The 23,131-nt window shown below is 40.4% G+C and overlaps 1 protein-coding gene across 1 annotated transcript in view; it reads left to right on the top strand.

Moving 5' to 3' along the window:
- Window positions 1-23,131, top strand: part of GPR158 (G protein-coupled receptor 158) — a 195,026-nt gene that overhangs the window by 157,186 nt on the left and 14,709 nt on the right. The window contains exon 7 of the mRNA XM_061997271.1: window positions 12,455-12,693. Coding sequence (XP_061853255.1) covers window positions 12,455-12,693 — 239 coding nt within the window. The remainder of the gene's footprint in view (window positions 1-12,454; window positions 12,694-23,131) is intronic.

Genomic DNA, 23,131 nt, shown 5'->3' with positions numbered 1-23,131 from the left:
CTAGGTCATTAGTGAAGAGGTTAAACAGTGCTGGCCTCAGTATCAGCCCCTGGGGTACACAACTAATGACTAGCCTCGAACTGAACATCTTGCTGGAAATCCACAGCCCACTGAGCCTGACTCTTCAGCCAGTTTTCAGTCCAGCTCGCTGTCCATTTATCTCACCTGTGTTTAATCATCTTGTCTATGAGGGTTTTATAGAAAGTAGTGTCAAAATCCTTCCTGGGTGAAAATAACATCCACTGCTCTTCCCTCTGCAAGCCAGTCATCTCCTTGCAGAAGATTGTCAGGTCAGTTAGGCATAATTTTGTTTACATAAATCCATGCTGAGTATCCCCAGTCACCTTGTCCTTTGTGTGTTTGGAAAAGGTTTCCAGGAGGATTTATTTCAATCACTTTCCCAAGGCTTAAGATGAATTTGACCAGGCTGTAATTCCTGGGATCCTCCTTCTTGCCTTTCTTGAAACTCAGTGTGACATTTACTTTCTTCCAGTCAACAGGAACCTTTCCTGATCACCATAACCTTTCAAAGAGTATTTAAAGTGGTTTCACAATGACATTGTAGGCATTTTGTAATGGCCCATGCATGGACTTCAGTATAGTCAGTTCATTCAGGAGTTCCCTAACCTACTGCTTCTCCATCAAGGTTAAAATCTCCTTGTTGTAGAGTTCCCCATTGATCTTGGTGACCTGAGATTCCTGAAGACAAGTCCTACTAATAAAGACTGAGTTGAAGAAGGCACTGAGTATTTCAGTCCTTTCTCTATCATCTGCCAGTAAGTGCCTGTATCATTCAGTAATGGGCCTGCATTTTCCCTAGACTTTTTTCTGCTGTTACTGTTACATCTGTAAAAGCCTTTCTTGTTGCCACTTGAATTTACCAGATTGAACTCCAAGTGGGCTTTGGCTTCCCTGTATCACTTCTGGATAACCTGAGCCCTCCTTCACTTCTTGTACACTTTGTTTTTACATCTGAGTTTAGTCAGGAACGCCCTGTTCATCTGTGCAGGCCTCCTGCCACCTTTGCTTCTGTTCTTGCACATTTGTATGGTCCATTCCTGAGCCTGGAGGAGCTTCAATGTTTTTTTCCCTTCCCTCAGGATCTTGAACTCTGGCATTCATTCTCACTGCAGCCAAGAGTCACTGCTCCTCCATGACAGCAACTGACCTCTTCCTTTCCCCACTGTAAGAGGTGCTTAATATAGACCAATAACTCCAAACTCAACTGTAAAAGGTCCTGAGTAACCTGCTGTCCTCGATCTAGCTTTGATCAGGAAGATTGAATTAGGTGATTTCTTAATCTCTCCTTTCCAACCTTTGCTTATTCTGGCATTCTGTGAATTAATCGACCAGAGACACCATAACTCTCCAGATGCCTGATTTTGCTTCCCTTCAGTGCAATCTATTCCAGGTGCACATTTGCAGAGAAATATTGTTAATAACAATATTTTATCACATGGAAATTTTATCCAAAGAGGTCAGCGTTGTTTATGGTCTTAATTTCTATTGGTGGTAACGCTGCTACATCTTGTGACAGGTGTAGATGTTCCCGGTTTTATCTATTGTAAGAGTGGTTTGAATCTTATCATTTGCAGACAAGCTGAAGAATAAACTTTCCTTTCAAATACACATGAAGGGCTTAGCCATGATACCTCCATGTACAACCATGAGATAAAGTTAATATCTATTCCACAAGTGGAAGGAGAACACAATGCTGATAAAGAGCTGCTTTTTCAGTAGAGTTGATATAAAACACAGCTGCCTGTCAATCACGTTAAAAAGTTGTTAACATCTATTTTATTAAAATGGACACAAAAATCTGAACAAATATTGTAACTAAATATTAGTTATGTGTCTTTCTACTGCTTTCTGTACCCTATGTCATTAACCCTTGCCAGCTTTGCATCATGTAAGAAAGGTATTGGCAACTCAGCACCTCTTCTTGAGCTCTGCTGAAGTACAGAAGTCTGCATTGTGGATCTGAGAGGAGAACTGTGTCCAGTGAGTGTGATTATTTTTTCTTACATCTAAAGGAAGTAAAAAAGCAGGACAAGTTCTTTCTGTTACATCTGTCCTGCTTGATTATCTCCCAAGGTAATGAATGCATATAAATAGCAGGACTTTTCAGTGTATTCAATTCCTCAGTGTCCTCCTGGTGGAAAAGAAATGCAAATTTGGATTGTTCTGGATTGTTTACAATTACTTAACTCTTATTTTGTTAGAAAAAAAGTAGATACATTTTAGGGCTGATATGTAAGAACTCTGCATGTTTGATTTATGTGGGCTACTACAAGAGATTTTTCCACTTATTAACTATATTAATTTGAGGGAAAAGCATGAATTTTGAAACCCACTATGTAAATATCATCAACATTAGCTGAAGCTTAGGGTTTAATTTGTCTTTTCAATTCAGGTTTTCATGTCTGCATATGACTGACAGTGAAGTGATAAGATTGAGAGGATGATGTGATTAAAAAAATATGTGAAACTTTATATGACTTTGTTTGGATATGTAAAGCTGCACAGGCTTTTTGTCATCCAGTATGGAAGCAGCTGTATGAACCTCTTTTAACAAGTTCACAGTAACTTCCAGTGCTGAAATATTCTGACAGAGGGACAGTGAAAGCAAAAAAACACAGTCCAAAAGATTTGGAAGAAATAGAAGGGCATAAAAAAGGTGATGTGTTAGAGTTTATAAAGATGGGAGAAGGACTTGTCCCTTCAATTGCTGGTGTTTGCTTCCTGCATGTTTAATAATGGATTACCATTTTAAAGTAGTGTGTCAGAATGTCATTTCACAGCGGAAAAGGAAACAAGCTCTTGTAATTCAATTAGTGAGGAGATACTTTTGCAACAAAAGATTTTGTGCACAGTACTTCTTGTGTTCTCTTCCTTTTCACTGGAATTTTTTCAATGCAATATACTTAACCAGTTTATATTTAAAAATACTTCTCTTGAATGTCCTCTAACAACGCTGCTAGATCCACAGTCACTGACAGCTTTGAACTGTGTGCACCTTCTCCTGTAGGAACCTCCTCCAAAAAGGAAAGAGAAAACTCAGAAAATTATGCACCTGTTTGGCCAGTCAAGGTGACTGATTTTTTAAAGGAAAAAGCTCAAGGCAAGTAGGCACAGCAGACCAGAAATAGCAGTGTTTGTGCCTAATTCTTCACTCGTGTATTTGTGCCCTTCCAGGGGAGGTCTTGATTTGATCCAGCTTAGTGTATTTTGAAGCTGCATCAAGCTCTCCACAGTCGACTTTGGTTCTTGGGAATTTTGTTCCCAGGCTCCTGGAGCTGCTCCAGGTCTCCTACTGTCACTCACAGCTGCCTCCCACATCTCTGCTTGAGCTTGCCCTGCAGTCCTTTGACAAATAGGGCAATATCAGTTCTGCCAGATAAGTCTACTGACCTCATTTTTCTTAAAGAATTATATCTTTAGTGTCTTACAAATATAGCCAATACCAGATGTCACGTGGAGTTTGAAGATCCTCAGGAAAATTCTCATCAGCATGAGAAACTCTGTAAGGAAAACACAATTTGACTACCGAGGAGACATGAATTTTGCTCTGTTTTTCATCTCCTGTATTCAGAGAAATCATCTGTTCTCTGACACTTCTGTGATAAGAAATCTTAACTCAAACTCTTTGATGAGATCTTATAAAATCAACAAGTTTGTTCCTTTAGAGCAGGGATGGGGAACCTTCTCATTGCTGACACCATGGAGACCATGCAGACACCTAGTTTGTACATTAATAGGGTCCTCAGGATGTCAGCTAGTAACTGCCTGACCTGGGTGAAATGAAGAACTACATGTGGCCTACAAGCTATAGGATCTCAAATCCTGCTATAGAAAATTCAGAAGCAAAAATGTATTATTATAAGAGCAGCATTAATAGATTGTCAAAGGAACTAATAAGACAAAAGCAATCCCATAACAGCCCATTTCATTTTATCCTGCTTTAGTATAAAAACTTGCTATGTAATTAGAGATTGAAAAAATAAGTAAATTAATGAGATCTCTTTGTTGAAAAGTTTTTAGAGTGATCAATCTACAAAGTAGTATACATAAACTAGCAGCTACGATATCATATTAAACAGATGTCTAATGGGATACAAGGGGAAAACAATGAAGCATCCATCTATGAACATTAAGACATTTATCTGTGAAATAATGGTTATGTTGTTTTCCTTCAGTTTCTCAATACTGTTTAGTGTATTTCTCAAAAAGCCAAGTATAGTCATCTATAAATATGTTATAAATATATAGTTCAGTCCCCACAATAAGCTGCAGGCAGAGTGAGTTGTAATTCACTCAGGTCCACTGAACTCTTGTGCTTTTTGATCCAGAGGAAAGCCTTGCATTCTTCTTATATAGTACCTTAATAAATTAATACATTTATAAAAGTGGTGAAACATGTAGTGCAGTTGCTGTGGATTGCTAAATCTTATGGTCCAGTTGAAAATTTCACATGTGTTGTTTTTCTGAAAGCCCCAGCTTTTCCCATTATGCAAATGGGTCAGAATATCTACTGTCTTTAGCTTAAAAGGAAGGAGGTATTTTGGTTTTCTGGCCACATTAAAAGTGATGAAAAGGTACTGTCTTTTTTGAAGTGAAGCTCACCATTTTCTGACCAGAAGTACAAAGCTTGCCAGTGAATTAAGGCAGAGAAGAAGGGACAGAACATCTTTCTGTATCAAGATATATAGCCAACCACAAATTTACTTTGGCTTGGATTTGGCTTTATTCGTGGCAAGACTTTCCCTAGCTGTAGTGTGACTATTTTAAGAGCAAAAATACAAGCTTTGACATAGGGTTTTGACCAGCTCCCTTATCACTGATCACTAGAAAGTGCCTCTGACATTTGTGAAAAGGTTTTTGAAATTGCCTGTGAGTGTTTTCAGTGGGAGAGGATGCCTGTATGGAGCAGCACTAACAGGGAAGGAAATTTGTGTCATCACAGCTGGTTTCACTCATCAGCTTTGTTAAATGAAACATTGTGAGCCTTGATCAGGAGAGTAGTTGGCTTTTGTATGTTCAACTCCACAGCATTCTGTGAAGCAAATTTTGTAATGAAAGCCTTGAAAATGTTCTTGACTGGTTGTAGGAAAGGATTACCAGGAGGCAGTTCTTGCATCTATATTCACAGTGTAAGCTCTCTGATAAATAGTGACCTTGAGATCTTTTGTACTGTCTATTCTGAAAGTGTTGGATAAAACTAAAAAACTGAATGGCTTCAGATTTACAAAAAGATAATAACCACCTGATGATTTTTAAGCAGCAAATAATTAGCTTAGCCAAAGCTTCTATAGGCTGAAGGATTTTCAGTCTAAACTGCTGGCAGCAGGTGTCTTAAGGATCTGTGAATTAAGGTTTCTGCCACAAAACCAGCTCAAATTTGAATGAAGAAAAGAGCTCAACAAGATTGGATTGCTTATGGAGAACAATGTCTGAGGAGCTGATCTCATTTTTACCAAGTGAGGGATGTGGTTATTTCAATCTGTCTATCAGGAGGAAATTATTGAAATGGATGTGTTCACCATTCAGTAGCAGAGATGGCTCTGTGGGCATCCCAAGGACCTGGCAGTTTCAGAATTTCAGGAGTCACACAGGTTTCTGTAGTCATGAGCTCTTGAGTTTGGTGCCATCTAGGCAACTGTGTGATGTAACCTTAAAGACAAACAGGAAACATGTCACTACTAGTTGTCTGGGCATTCTATTTAATGGCTTACGTAGTGTGCTCTATAAGCGCTCTGCCTGGTCACATTTTGACAGCAGAGGGTCAGATGTTTCACTGCCACTCTGTAGTTCTGCTAATCTCAGCAGGATTCATGGGGGGTATTAGTGCAGTAAGTGGTTTATTAGAAGAGCTAGTTAGCACAAAGCAGATGAGGATTTCATAAATAAGGAGACTTGGTCTGCATTACTGAAACCTGGTTACGTGACATGCCAAGTTCCCCTTGTTGAGCCTTCATACCTCTCAGCTCCCTAGTGCTTGATACATCCATCAGCATACACCCAGGATGGGCAAATCTGGTTGAGGAACAGCCATAGTGAGACCTACCTGGATGATAAAGTGGTATGAGCAAAAATTCTTTGAAAAACAGTCACACACACACAGAGTTTCAATGTCTTCTGCAGTGGGAAGAAGCAGGCAGCCAGAACAGATGCTGGCAGCAGGGCAGTGAGCCGGGGAGCGAGGAGGCACTGGGGAAAAAGCAAACCTCAGCTGCTCTGTCAAAAGGCTGCAGCTACAGTCCTTGAACTGGCAGCAGGCAGATAAAGCTTTTTGATCTGTAGTTCTGTAGTCCATCAGGAAATGGAGCTTTTCCCAGGTGGGATTTTAGACTTGCAGGTGAAAGGAGAAAATAAAGCATGTGTGTAGCATGAAAAAAAGTCAGAATCTAGGCTACTTTATAAAGAAATAATAATCTTGTTTGCTCATTCCAGCCATACCTACAGATTGACAGACAAAAGCTACTTCAAATCAATGCATTTGCATCAAAGCAAGTCAAATTTTTAGACTCTTTCCATGTTATTAAATCTGCATGAGACTGGGAGTCCAGTGCTGCTCACATGGGAATGAGTGGTTCTGAATGCAGTGGGAAATCTGTTGGACTCCTGTGTTGCTTCCCAGTACATAAAGCCTTCCCTTGAAGGGCACATGATTTCCCTCAGTCTGCTCAAACTCTTGGAAATTCTGGCAGCACAGTTTACCTAGCATCCATTGATCCAGAAGGGGAACTCTCACTTAAGCACTGTAGAATCATCTTTATACATGTAGTATTAAATTAATCTAATAAACTACTCTACACAGTGGGTTAGCATGAAGTCATGACTTATGTCTCTGTGTATCAATGGTAGTTTTTTACCAGACACTGAGGTAAAATACTTCTTTTTAACTCCTCTTTGTAGCTTGCTTTTCTAGCTATATGTCTTAGAAATTTATATTACATGAGGTTTCCCCAATAGGAAATCACTTTAAAGCTCTGGGGAATATATCAAGGAAACTGTACTTTTAAAATCATATTTCTGAAAGTAAAATTAGTTAGTAAAGGAAAAAGGACACAACTGTTTCCCTGATCACTCAGTACACAAGATCAGTAATTTGGTAATGTACTGCCAGGGTATCCTCAGATATGAATATTGCTATTTATTTATCTCAGACTCTCAGGTGAGAATTTGAAGCCAGACCTGCTTCTACTACAAAGGAAACAATTCTGCAACACAGCCTCCTTCCCTGTGTTTTCAACACCACTGGTACCTAGGGTTTGCCTCATAACTATCTAGCAAGCTTGTGATAGCATCAGTGGCCTCACTGTGCAGACTAGCCTGCAGCCAGCTTGTTCTCTGTTACCAATGACAAAATCCACTGGTTTTGGAAGAGTTAGTCAGTTCTTCTAAGAATTTGTTGCCTTCATGACAACGGTCCTCTTGGCAGTGTATTTATTATCACAAAGTTGTTTCCTGGAATGTAAAATGTGGGAGACATGCCATTATCCACACTTTGATTTGTTGCAACTGTGGTGTGAAGGGGTTGAGATAATTTGATGGTCATTGGTGATATGTGGGCAAGTTTACTGGCTACACACAGGATGGAGACTCTCAGAAATATTTGTACACACCAATAATTGCCAGACAGTCTTTTTCTAGTTGTACCTTTTCCTTGGTGAGGATATGATGCATATGATGCAAATTTTACCATGCTGTTGTTGTGCTGTTGATATGGCATGGCTCTCAGCTCAGGTTTGCTCAGATTCAAGATGATCAGACTCAAGAAAGAAAAATGTCATCCCAATTTCAGTGAGTATCTGCTTCAGTGCTGGGCTTCACATCTGTTCTATACTGAGGTCTTGAGAAATCACTTGGGAAGTAGACAATGACTAATTTGAGGCTTTCAGCTGGGATGTTGTTTAGAAAGCTGTTCATTTCTCTCTCAGTTGAGTTTTATCCTTTCTAGCCAAGGGCCAATAACTGGTGGTATGAGTGCATCTAAGTACAATTTGTGAGTTCTTAAGCATTGATGTTCTTTCTTTGGTCATCTTTCCTGATGCAGAAATAAAACTTACACTCAGTATTTGGGTAGGTGTGTGTGCCTCTGTTTCAAGTGTGAAGTGTACTCTCTTTAGTATTGACATAGTTCCATACATATGCCATCAATACCTTTTTACTTTTAGTAGTTTACAAAGTTGAAGTGACTAGTGGCTTGTTCACTGTTACTTCAGCAGAAGCAGATGAGACATAATCCCTGCACCACATGAGGGCAATTTACTTTATAAGAGCTTGACCCATTATCTTTCTGATGTAGCTTTTGTATCACAATAAAAATCATCAGTCTGGAACAGGACAGTTTGACAGGATGACTCAGTAGAGCCACAAAATGACAGATGCTAGAAACAAAAAATAAACAAACTGTGCCAGGTCATTGCTGTCAAAGCAGGATCCTTCACCTGTTGTTCCTGCCCCTTATGCAGTCATCTGATAGCTTGGGGGCCATGATTTCTGTTCACAGGACAGGTTATTGATATGATATGAAAGTTTAGTATAATTTCTAAGATCACACATTACATCTCAGGATGTAATTTCTACAGGAGCAGCCACGTACTTTGCTTGCTCTTTCCAAGCTGGTGATCCCAGTCAATCCTATGAACCAGCAAACTCTCTCCCTCTGCTTCAGGTCTGTTTGCAGCATCACTTCTCTTCACAGCTGATGGGCTTCCCTTGACTTTCAGGTCTCAGTGTTTAGTCTCTTTAATTTCAATTTGAGACCATTTGCATATATGGTCTCAGACCACATAGCATAATTCTTCCCAGACTTGGTGGTACAGCTAGCAGAGTTGGGAGTTACCTGCAGTGGTCTCCAGGCAGGTCATTCAGCCTGAACTGTTCCTTCTGTTTACTCTGTAGAAAGGATGGCTATTGCATATCAGCTTTAATGCTGCCCGTAGCTGTCTGTAGGTCAAAGCTTTGCTTGAAAGCATCTGTGTCTTCCAGCAAATCAGATAGAACACATTGCAGTGTTGTGTCTCATCTGCCTGTAAATGGAGCTGATGACATGTCACTGAAAATGATTGTTTGATTATCCAACAACAGCACAGAAAAGTGGATTGCATGTCCTAATTTGGTTTAGCTGGTAGAAACGCTAGACGATGCGGAGAAAGACGATTAAGTTTCCTTTTCTGCCTTAGATCAGAGGTCATGTGTCTCAAACAGTGCCCAATCTTCTACCAGGGCACTGTTGGATGCTACCAGGCATTTTGGATGTAGATAGGACAGGATCATGAGCCTTTCCAGTTGACCTTGCCTTACTTGATACATATAATTAGTCATTGATTTGTGCAGGGATTTAATCCAGGGCTATATCTATATTCATAAATTATCATCAGGGAACATTCCAGGGTGCTGGAGGTCCATCCTCCACTCTGCTGAATTGTTTTAGTAGTCCTTGGCCTGTGCTAACCTGAATGCTCCCAAGCCATTTCATGACGTGGTTCAGGAGCTGGCACTGGCCATCACAGTGGGCACTTTGCGTGCAGCTGCCCAGTGTCGGAGGGTAATAGTGCAAATACTGACTGTTCTGTGCTGGTTTGGCATCAGTGCCAGGGACAAGCCTGGGCATGTTTAATAGTATAGATGCAGCCCACGAGCTCCACTTCTTACCTCCCTGTGAGAAATCTCTCTCATTTCATCAATAGATTGTTCAAACCAATATCTAGATATAGAACAGTGTGAAAAGGGAGCACTGAGCATTGTTTACCTGGAAGTCAGGTTAGGGATTTGAATCAAGAACTTCTCATGGAGAGTATCAGTCATCAGACAATACACTTTTACAGAGGCAATTTTGGCTCATATTGCAGCTATTCAACTTTTTTATAGTGAACTTTGATAGATGAGCCAGAGATACAGGAAAAAGAATGACCCTTCAGCCTGGTGAGTAGTCAGGCAGGGAAACTCCAGGGTACTTGCCTCTGCTTTGATACATGTTCAATGATACATAAGAAGGGAGATGGAGCATGTTGGCCAGTGTTGAGCCTGTGAGCACTGTGGGTTAGGATTCATATTACATCAGGAAGATGTGAGAACTGCATCTCTGGAGTTGGTGTTCTGGTTATATGCCACAGCCTCTGGAAAGATGACTTTTGACACTACAAATCACAGGTTTCCTTACAGCTTCTCAGGAAAACCCCATAAAGTTTGGGTTACATGTAGACCTACATGTCCAAGGTAGAAATGGTGACAATGGTGGATCCTTATTTTTGTGAAATAGAGCAGAAAAAAAAAAAAGTGGTTTGATCCAAATTGGAGGGATTTTCACTGTTGTACTGCAAAGTGTTGCCTCAGTGTGCTTAGATCAACAATGTAACACCAGCCCATCTCTCTCCCTTGGAAAACTGTCTCACAATCAGCTGCTAATGAACTAGTACTGGAAAAAAAGTCGTGGCTCCAAAATTTCTAGTAGTTTTCAGCTGGTTTGGATGATTTCTCTAATTCTTAAACCTTTAGAAATATTTTGATGAGATTTTTCTCCAATGGCAAACTGTAGCTGCAAAAAGATGTTTTCCAGTTGGCTACAAAACGAATACCTTTTCCTTCCCTTCAAAGAGGCTAAGTACTCACCATCATCTACAATACGCAGGAGTAAAGCCTTTGCTTACTGATTTCTGGTGTTTAAACCCAAGACTTTGTGAGTGCTGCCCTGTAATAGCAGCCCTACAGCTGAGCAATGTGGAGGGAAGTCTCCCGTCTTTGTGAAGTTTTCTCTCTTTCCTGCCTGAAATCTTTGGGAAGCTGCTTCCAACCTAAGCCACTTTGCATCTGTAAAGGGAGGGCAGAACATCCATCAAACATGGAAAGATCAAAAACTGTGACTCCCTGTGGGAGGGAAACAGATGAATAATGTTGAGCATATTGAGATCTCTGACTTCACCTAATGCACACTGTAAAGGCTGTGTTTGTAGTCAAACGTTTGTTTTTATGGATATGGAAAAGCTTTTGCACTTCTGGCTTAAAAGATGTAGCTCTGTTATATGTTTGAGAGGCAACATCGGTTGCTTCTGCCTGGTCTTAGACAAATATAATCATAAGTATTAATCTGGAGTGTGTGTTTTGGGTTTTTTTCACTGAAAAGGCAGACCTGGCCATGGAACAGTTTGAGAGTTGGCTTGGTGAAACTGAAAAGACTTCAGACACGACAAGGGCATTTTAAAACTTGACTTTCTGAAAAAATTCAAATTCCCTTGATTATTTGTCCTTTCATGGATATCAAGAGTATCCACTGGCCGTGTTCATGCTCAGGAATCAAGAACTACCGTGGTTTTGAGGACAAAGTCCTGAAAGAGCTCACTGAAAGAGCTCACCTATTCACTTTGAAAGACTCCTCACCCCAGTCTCTAAAACAGCCTTTAAACTTCAGCCCATCTGCTTCCAGAAGTTTGAGTACATGAAAACTTCTATGATGGCTTTTCCTCACTGCTCAGCCTTGGTAGCTTGGCAAAGTCAAGTCAGGAACACTGCCTCATGGCCTCTTTTTGTCATAGGAGAGTACTAGGAGAAGGTGAGATGCTTCTGGCAGATCCTATGCTACAGGCAAGACAAAGATATGCCCTGTACTATATAAAGAGACAAACTGTTTCCTCTTCCCAAGGCAATTTCCTCAAATTTTGATTGACTTCATGCTCCCAGCAGAATCTCTTTCTGCTTTGGCAGGTGATGATGGGTAGGAAATGCAGGTGATATTTCCTTGAAAGGTTCTTGGTGGGAGTAAACCTATCCTAATAGTAAGTGCAAATATGTTTGAAATGAGTGTTACATGTTCAGTGGCTGTTACATAGTATATGTACCTGACATATGATATGTCTTTCCTCATGATGGTTCTGTCCCAGCTCAAAATATATGCTGTTGCCTCTAAACAAGTCAGAAACCACATAGTTAGCAAAATGCCTTCAATAGTTGTTTCTACAAGGATTAGATTATTGTCTCCAAAGCACCAAACTCAATGGAAAAAATATCCAAGAAGTGATTTTTTTTTTCCTCTGGAAATAGCACAATTGGGAATAAGCAGACAGACAGCATCAACATGAAATGAAATCTCACACGTGGTTGCTGTTTTATGGAAATGACCTTCCCTTTTCCAAAGACATAAGTCTTCCACTGGGAGCTGGAAGATACAAAACAGCTTGACAACACAGCATGCAAATGTGTGTCTCTAACATAGCTCATATTATATAAGCATAGTTAATATTTTCTATTATTGCTGTGCAGCACTCTCTGGGCAGCAATCGGTTCCTTTTAAATACAATGAATATGAAAGTAGTAATGTTTAAAATTTCACTCTCACACGTACTGTCTGGGAAAAGAATTTTTATTAATAATCTGATAATGAAATAAAATTAACATCTGATTCCTGTGACACTGCTGGTGCTGTTCCTAATTCTGCACTGTCTGAATTTTTCAGGGTTCTGAAGGTGTTCTTGTCCCGAACTGCTCAACGTATTCCGTACATGACAGGCGGAAGGGTGATGAGGATGCTGGCTGTTATTCTCCTGATAGTCTTTTGGTTTCTCGTTGGCTGGACTTGTGCAATAACCCAAAATTTGGAGCGAAACATTCCACTTATTGGGCAAGGGCAAACATCTGACCACCTGATCTTCAAAATGTGCCTCATAGACCGCTGGGATTACATGATGGCTGTTGGTATGTTCATTTTCTAATCATTAATTGCTAAAATAAAGTTTGGTTGCCTCTTCTTTTTTTCTTATTGTAGAATATCCTAAAGTTTCATCAGACAACCCAATATCATGTGAAATGCTTCCAGGGAAATTAAAAAATGGTATAGATTTTTTTAATGGTCTGAGAAGTTAAACGTAATTCAAATCTACTAAGGCTTCCATGACTTTCAAAGGTTTGTAACTTGGATGTTAGTAACAAAGTGATGGGTGCTCAAGAAATTTCATAGAATCATAGAATGGTAGGGGTTGGAAGGGACCTTTAGGATCATCTAGTCCAACCCCCAACCTTCATCTTTGAAGGCAGAAGATATCTAGCTCTTCTACACTATTAAAGAGAGAAAATGTGTCTAGATTGATGGAGACTTTTTTGCTGCTGCACCACAAAACTGGGCAGAGCTCTCATGTGTGAGGAGGCAAAGAAGTTGCAAGACCACTCACTCACAACCTTATAGAAATTAGTATCAGAGTAATGGGAATAGGAAATGCAGATCAAATGTGTGTGTTAGGTGCACTGACAGTGCTTGGGATTGGCAAATGACATCCCGTAGAAATCATATCAAGGAGAAAAAATGACTCATTTTTGTTTCTTTAATTTTATAACAAACAATGGATTCCCAATGCCAGGGTTCAGTTATACAGTATAGGATTCTTCCTCCTGTTGGCTGCACAGCTTTGGTGCTCTTCCACCTAGTCATTGCTTCTAGTATAGCCCAGGTGTGCCTCCTACTATCTCAAATACATCACTGTTTTGAAATGTGAAAAAAATTCTTATCTTTCTCCCTTTTTTCTCCTTTCCCCATGGATATCTCCCTGACAGAGAGCTATGCTGCTGAGGATTAGGGAGAGGTAAAGTTGGCTTCTCCACATGAGAGTGTAGATGAGATGGAGGGAAACAGCTTGGGACTATGAGGAGTGTTTTCTCTGAAAGTGGTGTAAAGCATTGCGGTTTTAAAGGGCAAAATACTTCTGTCAGCTTCACCAAGAACTTTCTGTTACTCTAAGGTGCCCCTGCTCCTCTCTACTCCCTGTAAGATCTCAGAGGCTGTCAGGCACACTGATATCTCATGTGTCAATATGCTCCCTGCCGAAATCTCACAGAGAGGGGTATAAGGAAGTGTGTCTTGAAATGCGTCTCCATTTGTGCCCTTTTGGAGGGGGTGTACTGATAAAACATAGCTGTTCTTTGAGTAATGGAATGGTACTTTCACCAGAGATGATGTAAAATTAATAAGAAAAGGGAATTAAATGTGGAACGTGATGTCATCTGCACTAACTCATTTTGCATCAAAGTGTTACTGCATTTCAGAGCCAGTTATATGGTGTAGTTTTATTAACACATTGATAGTGGTGGTTGTTTCACAATGGCAAACAAATCACAGAATGGTAGGGGTTGGAAGGGACCTTTAGAGATCATATAGTCCAACTCTCCTGCAGGTTCACCTAGATCAGGTTGCATAGAAACATGTCCAGGTGGGTCTTGAAGACCTCCAAGCAAGGAGACTCCACAACCCCTCTGGGCAGCCTGTGCCAGGGCTCCCTCACTCTCACAGTAAAATAGTGTTTTTATTCTTTGAGTTTTATAGCTATGGTAGTGTGGTGATCAATAACTCTGATCTTAATACCTAAATCTGATCAGTAGTCACTTTTTGGTGAGAAAATGCATAAACTGCTGTCTGCCTAGTGTTGGAAAGAACCAGGATCATTTTTTAAGGTATACTTACATTTACAGGAGTTCTTAGCATTTTTCAAATTACACTTAAGGTCAAAGCCAGCTCTTGAGCCTGAACAAAGTGACACAATTTCTTATGTTCTGTTACCAAAGTACTGTATAGGCAAAGTTATGTTTGTGCAGTAAACTTCAGCAAACTGTGCAGCCACCTTAGCAGTACCAGGAGATTTACATCTACAAGTCTGTACTAACGTATGTATCTCCATTTATTTATTTATATGTGTATGTGTGTGTATATGCACATTTTTATTGCTAATAGCAGTCTGAAAAGAGTAGGGCCAGTAGCAACTTAGCTCCAAAATTAGGTATTTCATCTCAGAGATATGTTGGGAGAAATACACATAATGCAGAACTCCTTTTGTTCCTATACTTGCCTTGCAAAATATTCTAGGACATAAATTAGTTGATAGATTATGAAATTTGATTTAAAATGTTAAATTACAAATGCTGGATGATAAGTTTTGAAAGACTTGTTACCTCATTTAATTTAGTCAGGTACAGTATATTATATAAAACTAGTGAGTGTTTTGGAATATATTCTGTCACCTGTAGCCCTTGCTGAAATACCTCCCTGTTTCACTTGGCTGTCAACACTTTACTGAATTGCAGAGAGGGAATTTTCAAGGTCACAGATTAGTGAAGTGAGAATTAACAAGGCTCTGTTTGAAAGTCATAATGAGATGAATCCTTTAGACTACCAGAGATTATTTGAGTTAGGATTTATGAAGCATTTTCCATACTAATCATGCTACTTAAGCTCTGTCTCCAGAGACTTTTATGGCAGTGAATGTTTTATATTTACATTTCCATTAAGTTGATGAGGATGCTCTCTGTGAGAGAAGCAGGGACTTAGATACAAAGGTTGTCACCATTTCTAGCATTGCCTCTGTAGTCTGTGATACAATGATGAGAAGAATTAGCATTCAGTAAATCTTGTTTTATCTGTATAAAGTAAGCAGTAAATCTTATTTTCTCTACATAACATAATGTAAGCTAGTATGCTTTTTGCTTGAGGATGAATACTTGTGGGTAGCTTATTTGTTACTTGCCTAGATTCTTTTGTTTCCTTTGTGTTCATTTCTGCATCACTTTCAGAAGTGCATCTGTCTCACTGACAGGCTGTTGCACAGTTGACATTCTGAGATTTTAAAGAAAGACCTGAGGGCTTGAAAACACTCACCCACAAAGTCTTTTTCCTATGGCCTGAATGTATTCTATGCCTCTACCTGTCACAGCCAGATTCCAAATTACAAAAAAACCCCTCTAACAAGCGATAAACTTTTGGTGCCTGAGGGTTCACAGGGTCCCAAATCAAACTATTACTCTTTATCCTCAGGGAAGTATCCTATCAGTGAAACAGATACCAGCACAGGATTTAAAAACTTCCCAGAAACTAGGGAAAAAAAGAAAAATAATAAGTTTGCAGAACAAAACCCCAGGCAGGAGAGAAAGAGAGACAGAGATAAAGATGAGTACACAAACACAAAGCAGTGGTGAAATCTTGGCAGGTGAGTGTTGCTGACTTCAGCAGGGGCAGGATGTCACCCAGCATGGATAGGATTTGAACTATAGTTCTTAAAAATCCCCCCTTGCACTCTATGTGTGTTTTTCGGTGTCTCATTTAGAGCAGAAGCAAATGACAGGTTTATTTCCCATCTGGCAGGAGATGTCCTGCTCCCGCGCAGCTGCCCTGAGCTGCCACCATAGTCCACTGATCATGCTTTGGGTCTTGGGCATCAAGAACATTTCAAATACAAGGCTGTGTCATGATTACTGCATGCCCTCAGCCAGGAAAAAAGGAACAGAGTATTTCAGACTGTTCCCAAAAGAACTCCCTCCCGCTCTTCACTCGTTGATACTTAACATATATAATCTTTGTATCTAAAGAAGGCATGAGTTGTCAGGACAGACTGGGCATTAAGACTGCCTGTACAGTTTTGAGCTAGGGCATTGTGATATAGCCTTATGAGGTCCTTTATTAAATTTTCTACAGACCCACTGCTGCATTCAGTGAATGAATAATTATTATTTCTTTTTGTTATCCCCATTCCAAGTGGCCCTATGCCATGTTCGGGGTGTGTTGTTCAGAGCATGCAATGAATAAAGAACTGTTCATTTCCAAACGGGCGTTTTTAAGCCATGTTCTCCTTAGCATCAGTGTACAAAGATTAAAGCCAGAATTGTCAACAGTAGCTTTCCATTTTGAGTGTCTGTCTTAAGACAAGTAGGGACTGTTTTTTCAGGGTACTGTTTATAACCTCCTCCGTGTGGAAAGCACAACCAGGAGGCACTTGTTAGAATTCAGCACTGAGAAGAATCTGCCTTCAGTTCTCACATTAAATACTCGGAAAATGTATCATGTAAAAATAGTGATCATTTGTGAAAAGTTTACTCTAAAGTAATAAGACCAGGGCTGTGTAAGATGTTTGCAGCAGAAACAGAACCCTGTTTTACAAAGGAGCCTCCAGCTCTGTCCCTTTCCTGCTTGTAACCCACTCCTCCTGCCACCATGTACACCTCTTTCACAGTCTGCATCACCAACACTGTGTGCATTTTATGCACCTCATCTCTAGGATATGGTAAATCTGAAAAAGGTATAGGAAAGAGCAACAAAGTTGATGTGTAGTGCCAGAACCTCTGGGTCAAGCAGTTTGGATTGTGTTACCCCCTGCAGTAACATTGCGTTTACTTGGTGTCTGTTATATCACAGATGAAATCCTGTAGCCTTTATTTAGGCAGCATTTCTATGAAATGTTTCTGCTAAGGAAACCATATTTGGCTTGCCTGAGCTGCATGTTTATCTATTGGTACATGCCATATTCAGATGCTTCTTCAAGCCATCCATGGGAAGAGATGGCTTTGGGAGAGACTGGAAGATGCTCTGTTTTCCTCTTGTCCTTGCACCACATTTTTTGAAATCCACTTCTTTTATTGCTTCTAGTGTTTCCAGCCCTTCAAGTACTTTTGATATCTCTTTATGATGTGAGAGAAGAGGTTTCATCTTGCTTTCAGTTGCTGGTGCTAGATCTTTCTAGTCCTGCTCTCCTTCTTTCTTCCACACAGAAGGGATGATGAGGCACATGGAGAAAGAAGAATGACCAGCTGACTTTAAGAGCAACAGTGAGCTATGGAAGGAAAGAAGCAGGACAGCACATCTGCGTAGCAGAAGAAATAAAACACATGAGTGTAAGGGCTAAAAGAAGTGCAGAAGTGAGGGGAGATCCTAGAGACTGTAGACCTGAGCGTTGCCATATGTTTTGTGTGGTGAGACTCCTAGTCATAGTCACGTTGCTCACACTCAAGTCAGTGGATATGTCTCCATTGCCAACAAAAGCCATCTCTAGGTCACCCTCAAACCATGGGGCCCACAGACTGTGGGTCAGCATGTCCCTTCCCTACTTTGGATGGACTTACAAAGTAATCTTGTGGCTGTGTCGAGTCTACTGTGCCCTGCAGCGGATCATGAACCATTGTTCTGCTTTCCTTGCACAGCCATAGGCCATGGAAGTTCTGAGAGAAAACAAAGTCAGGATTTGTCACTCTTCATTCTTTCTCCACACATAGATTTGTGTATTGCTATGCCTAGCTAATTAAAATGATGCTGAGGTATGGTGAGAGAGACAGATAAACCTCTGACAATTGGTAATTTGCTAGGAATATCTCAACGTCAAAGACTTACACATGTAATCACAGGTCACTGAAATATATGAAAATCCTTTCAGTTGAAGAAAAAAACTTCTCCAGCGACATGGTGCAGTTCTCCAGGTGGGAAACTGGACACAGTGAGGCAGCAAGAGATTGTGCTGGCTGACAATACAGGAGCAATTGAGGACACAGGTTTTTTTCCTATTTTAGAATGGTGCATGCTTGGCTCCAGCTGGCACCCTGAGTGAAGGAAAAGATGGAAAAGCTGTGCTTCCAGATCCATAGCTCACTTCATTTCTGTAAAGGGGTTTGAAAATGTAGACATTAATCCTGTGAAAGGAATTGTGATCAAGAAGTAGGTGATTTGTTGTATCTGTGTTGTGGATGTCAGTACAGTTGGAATTAGTAACTTGTGTCCAAAACCTGAGTTAAAAATAGTGTAACTGTTGGAACAGTACTGTTTTGCCAACAGGGCAAAGTTCATAATAGTCAAGTTGAAGCTGTAATAGGCTTTCCTTTGTTAGTGTAAGGCAAGGACACAGCATGTCACATTCTCTGGAGAGCAGTGGCGTGTTCTTGGCCTACAGTGGTGCTTTGTAAGCAATTGAGTGTGATCAGACACAGAACATCATAAAGAGACATAAAAATGGGCTTTAATCCTTCAGGGGCATCTTTTTGCAGGCAGCTTTTGGACAGCAGAATTCAAGTGAGCACAGGGATGGGTATCCTGGGTCCCAGTAGCTCTTTTCAGCACCTTCAGGCCACAGCCATCTCCAACAAATGGCCAGCCTGGAGAAGCACAAGGGAAAGACATTTTTGGCAGCATTGGAGGTCTGAGAAGCAACCAGGACAGCTTGAAATAACTTAATTTCCTTTCCCAACCATGGCAGGAAGGAAACTCACAGTTTAGGATTAAAGCCTGTCACAAATATGGGTAAATTTATTTGCTCTGTCATCTTGCAGTGACAGGGTGGCATTATCCCCATTTTACACAGCCAGAGCTGAGGCACAAAAAGATTAGGGTTGTATGGTCCGTTTAATCTGGGTGCCCATTTGCAATGCTTTTGGCTCAGTTACAGAGCTCAGTCAAATCTATGTGTAACATGTTATGTATGGTCTCACTGGCTACAAATACAGCCCTATGAGCTTAGTTCTACTGCCAAGCACAGCAAAAATGCCTAGGTCGGCACTCAAAGAGCAAGAGCTATCTGTGATCATCTCTGCAAAGTCTGGCTTGAGTGGGGACTTTTTTCATATACACAAGAGCTTGAGGTACATACAAACATGGAATTCAGTTGTGTGTGTGCACACAATCGCTTTTATTCCCCTGCAGACTTTTCTGGCATTCACCAGATGTTTAAATATAATTTTTAACAAATCACAGAATCTTAAGGGTTGGAAGAGACCTCAAAAGATTATCCAGTCCAACCCCTCTGCCAGAGCAGGACTACCTAGAGTAGGTCACACATGAACTCATCCAGGTGGGTTTGGAATGTCTCCAGAGGAGACTCCACAACCCATCTGGGCAGCCTGTTCCAGTGCTCCCTCACCTGAACAGTGAAGAAGATTTTCCTTGTATTTCTTTGGAACCTCTTCTTTTCCAGCTTGTACCCGTTGCCCCTTGTCCTATCATTGGCCAACACTGAGAACAGCCTGGCTCCATCCTCCTGACACCCACTCTTCATGTATTTGTAAACATTAATGAGGTCACCCCTCAGTCTTCTCCAAGCTCAAGAGCCCCAGCTCACTCAGCCTTGCATGAGAAGGGAGATGCTCTACTCCCTTCATCATCTTTGTGGCCCTGTACTGAACTCTCTCCAGCAGCTCCCTGTCCTTGAACTGAGGGGACCAGAACTGGACACAATATTCCAGATGTGCTCTCACAAGGGCAGAGTAGAGGGGGAGGAGAACCTTTCTCAACCTACTGCCCACAGCCCTTCTAATACAACCCAGGATGCCATTGGCTTTCTTGGCCACGAGGGCACATTGCTGGCTCATGCTCATCCTGCTGCCCACCAGCAACCCCAGGTCCCTTTCCCCTGTGCTACTCTCTAAGAGTTCATTCCCCAACCTGTACTGGTACATGGGGTTATTCTTTCCCAGATGTAAGGCTCTACACTTGTTGCATTTCATTAGATTTCTCTCTGCCCAACAATCCAGCCTGTACAGGTCTCATTGACAGCCTCTGGTGTGTCAGCCACTCTCCCCTAGACAGCTTTCTTCATTAGCCAGCCTTGATTTACCTCTGGAATTGCTCTGTCACATGTGTTAATTGAGTCTGGTCAGATATAGTTAACTGAAGATTATATATGCAACAGAGAGCAAGTTAAGACTGCATATGTGGTATTTTTTATTTTAGCACTGTCCAGTTCCTAGAGACAGGAAAGCTGTAGAAGGAAGGATGAAGTACTTTCCTAGGGCCTCACAGAAGAGTTGGTGTGTAAGCCATGTCCAGCTTCCCATTCCATTTTGTGATTTTTCATGTTTCCTTGTATGATCTTTGCTTTTCTGAATCTTTTTTTTCCTTAACACTCCTGAAGTCATGCCCTTACTACTGCCCTTACTCCATTTGTCATCTTGTGGATGTTCTCTTCCCATACTCACTCAAGTCTAAGGAGGCTCTCGATGGCTTTTCCAAATCTTGAAAGAGAGGGAAGTGACTTTGATCACTGCTTTCATTTCATCACACCTTACTCTGCGGTACTGTGCAGTCAGGCAAAGTACAGACATCTGCAGAGCAGGCAATGAGAGAGGGTATGGATTAACAAGGGAATTTTCTTGTGCTAGGGTCTGGACAAGCTGGAGCAGGTCAGTCTGCATTCACTGTGCTGTGCAAGGCATGACATAACTTGGCCAATGCACACTGAAAGCAAATGTCACAGACTGTCTCTGGACACAGCTTTGCTTAAATATGAAAGAATAATTTGCAACACAGACAACTACATGGTTAGCAAAACCTAGTATATATATTAATCCAGATCTTCATAGGAAGTTTAAGTCAATAATACTAACCCTGAGTCTATCCTTCTCTGTAGAGTAGATATGTACCACATACTGTGAACACATGTGATTGTCCTTCATTATCAGATGGCACTGAATATGAACAATGGCCTAAATAAATCCCAAGTCAGCAGACATAGCACATTCTTAGTTGTAACAAGTTGGTGGCATCAGATGTGAGTCTGGTCCAGTGTGTTGGATGACCAAGCCAAGCATTACAAAATGCTTCATTTTCTAAAAGCAAGATGGGCATTGCAAACAACAGAAAGAATTGTGGGATTTAAACACTTAAAGATATAGCTAATCAGGTTGATTAGATGGTGCAAAGAGCAGATGAAATTCTATGTGGGTATAAAATGCATAATGACTAGCAAGAGAGGTATTTAAAGATTAATTCGCTTGTGCACATGGACATATTTTGTTTTCATCTCTTACCTTCCATTCATATCCACATCCATTTATGCCTTTAAAGCAATTGTTCCTTTTCTACTCTCTCATCAGAGGTTTGCACATGAAATCTGAATTTCTGGTTTAGATTGCTATAGAGTAGCTACTGCAAGTTTTTTCTCAGAGATCTTTTGTGTTTCATTTTTTTTTACTACTTATTTTCTGTCCATAGAGCTGTTGCTAGCTCTCTCTCCTAGGAATTTCCATCATTTTTCAGAAGGAGAGAAGAAAGTATTTTGTATTCTTGCGTTTAAAAGGAAAAATGGGATCATTTATAAGCATTATCATAAATCACACTTAACAAGATCATATGTTTTGAGCTTTGAGTTTGGTCCTGGCAGGTTTGTGATATGCTAAGACAGTCCTTTAGTAGTTGGAAAGTCACTCTTCTGCACCAGACTTTTAGTAGAAAATTATTCAACAACCCAAACACAAATTTCCTATCACATCTCACAGATTTTAACCCTCAAAGATGCTTGACACAAAATAGTCACTAGTGGGCCACAGACGGAACTAATAGGACCTCAGAGATGAGTGGTACATTAGAACCTTGCTGCATGTTGGCCAGCTGTGCTCCATTACCTATCTATTTATCTATCCAAAAAGGCCATTTTGCCATACAGCAAAATTTCCCCCCTCAAGCACAGCTTGTACATGAAACATTCAGGCTGTGTAATTAGCGGTTTAGATAATAAAATGGTTTTCTATCAGTCTGTTTTGTTTGTTATTACTAATGAAATTATCATAACATTGGGCTTAGCAAGTATAGGAACTCTGTTATTTTACCTTGTGTTGCATACCAGATGTCACACTAATTATTATCTCCAGACAGAAATGCCAGCCCTGCTCTAAATGTGAAGCTTTTATTAAAGCATTATCTGCATTAAATGGTGCAAACTACTGTTACGCTGCAGTGTATTAATACTTTGAAACCTCCTCTTGTTGTCTTAGGAGCTATTTGTAACTGAAATTTTCAGAATTAATCAGATCTGGAGATCAAATGTTACTTACCCCAGCTCATTGAAAATGGTTTTTACTATGGAGGTGTGACTTTTTCACTTTCCTTTGTTCTCTGACGTGCCCATATACAAATCTCTGTGCCAAGAACCCAAGTAATTCTTGTACATCTTTGACTTTAGAGTAGATTTATTTTTTCTTGTAAAAATAAGCAAAATTTGTCCCAATCTGTAGTTTAAGCAGAAATACCTTTAGCACATAGGGGTTTGTGCATGTATTTTCAATCCTTTAAAAGCCAAACTTTTTCGAACTTCACCTGTGTTAGCACTTCTAACCGATCTTTACAATCAGAGAGAAACTTTAGGTTCTTCTCACTTTGGTTGAGGAAGAGAAAGAAGAAAGGACCGTGGGTAATTTTGTGGAGTATGCCTGTTATTTCACAATTAGCTCATCTATTCAGCTTTACTGCCAACGTTGGGTTTTTAACTGCAGGGGGACTTTGAATGAAAGGCAAAATGAGAGGAATTAGGCTCTCCAACCTGTTCTGGGGGACACTTTCTAAACCATAGGACAGTACAATACAATGATTTGACTTTAGCAGCCTAATTCTAACCATTTTCTCCTT

The sequence above is a fragment of the Colius striatus genome, chromosome 5 (genome assembly GCF_028858725.1).
Source record: "Colius striatus isolate bColStr4 chromosome 5, bColStr4.1.hap1, whole genome shotgun sequence".
Taxonomy (NCBI): domain Eukaryota; kingdom Metazoa; phylum Chordata; class Aves; order Coliiformes; family Coliidae; genus Colius; species Colius striatus.
Note: the sequence above shows the minus strand (reverse complement) of the source record. Positions and strands in the feature narration are given on the sequence as shown.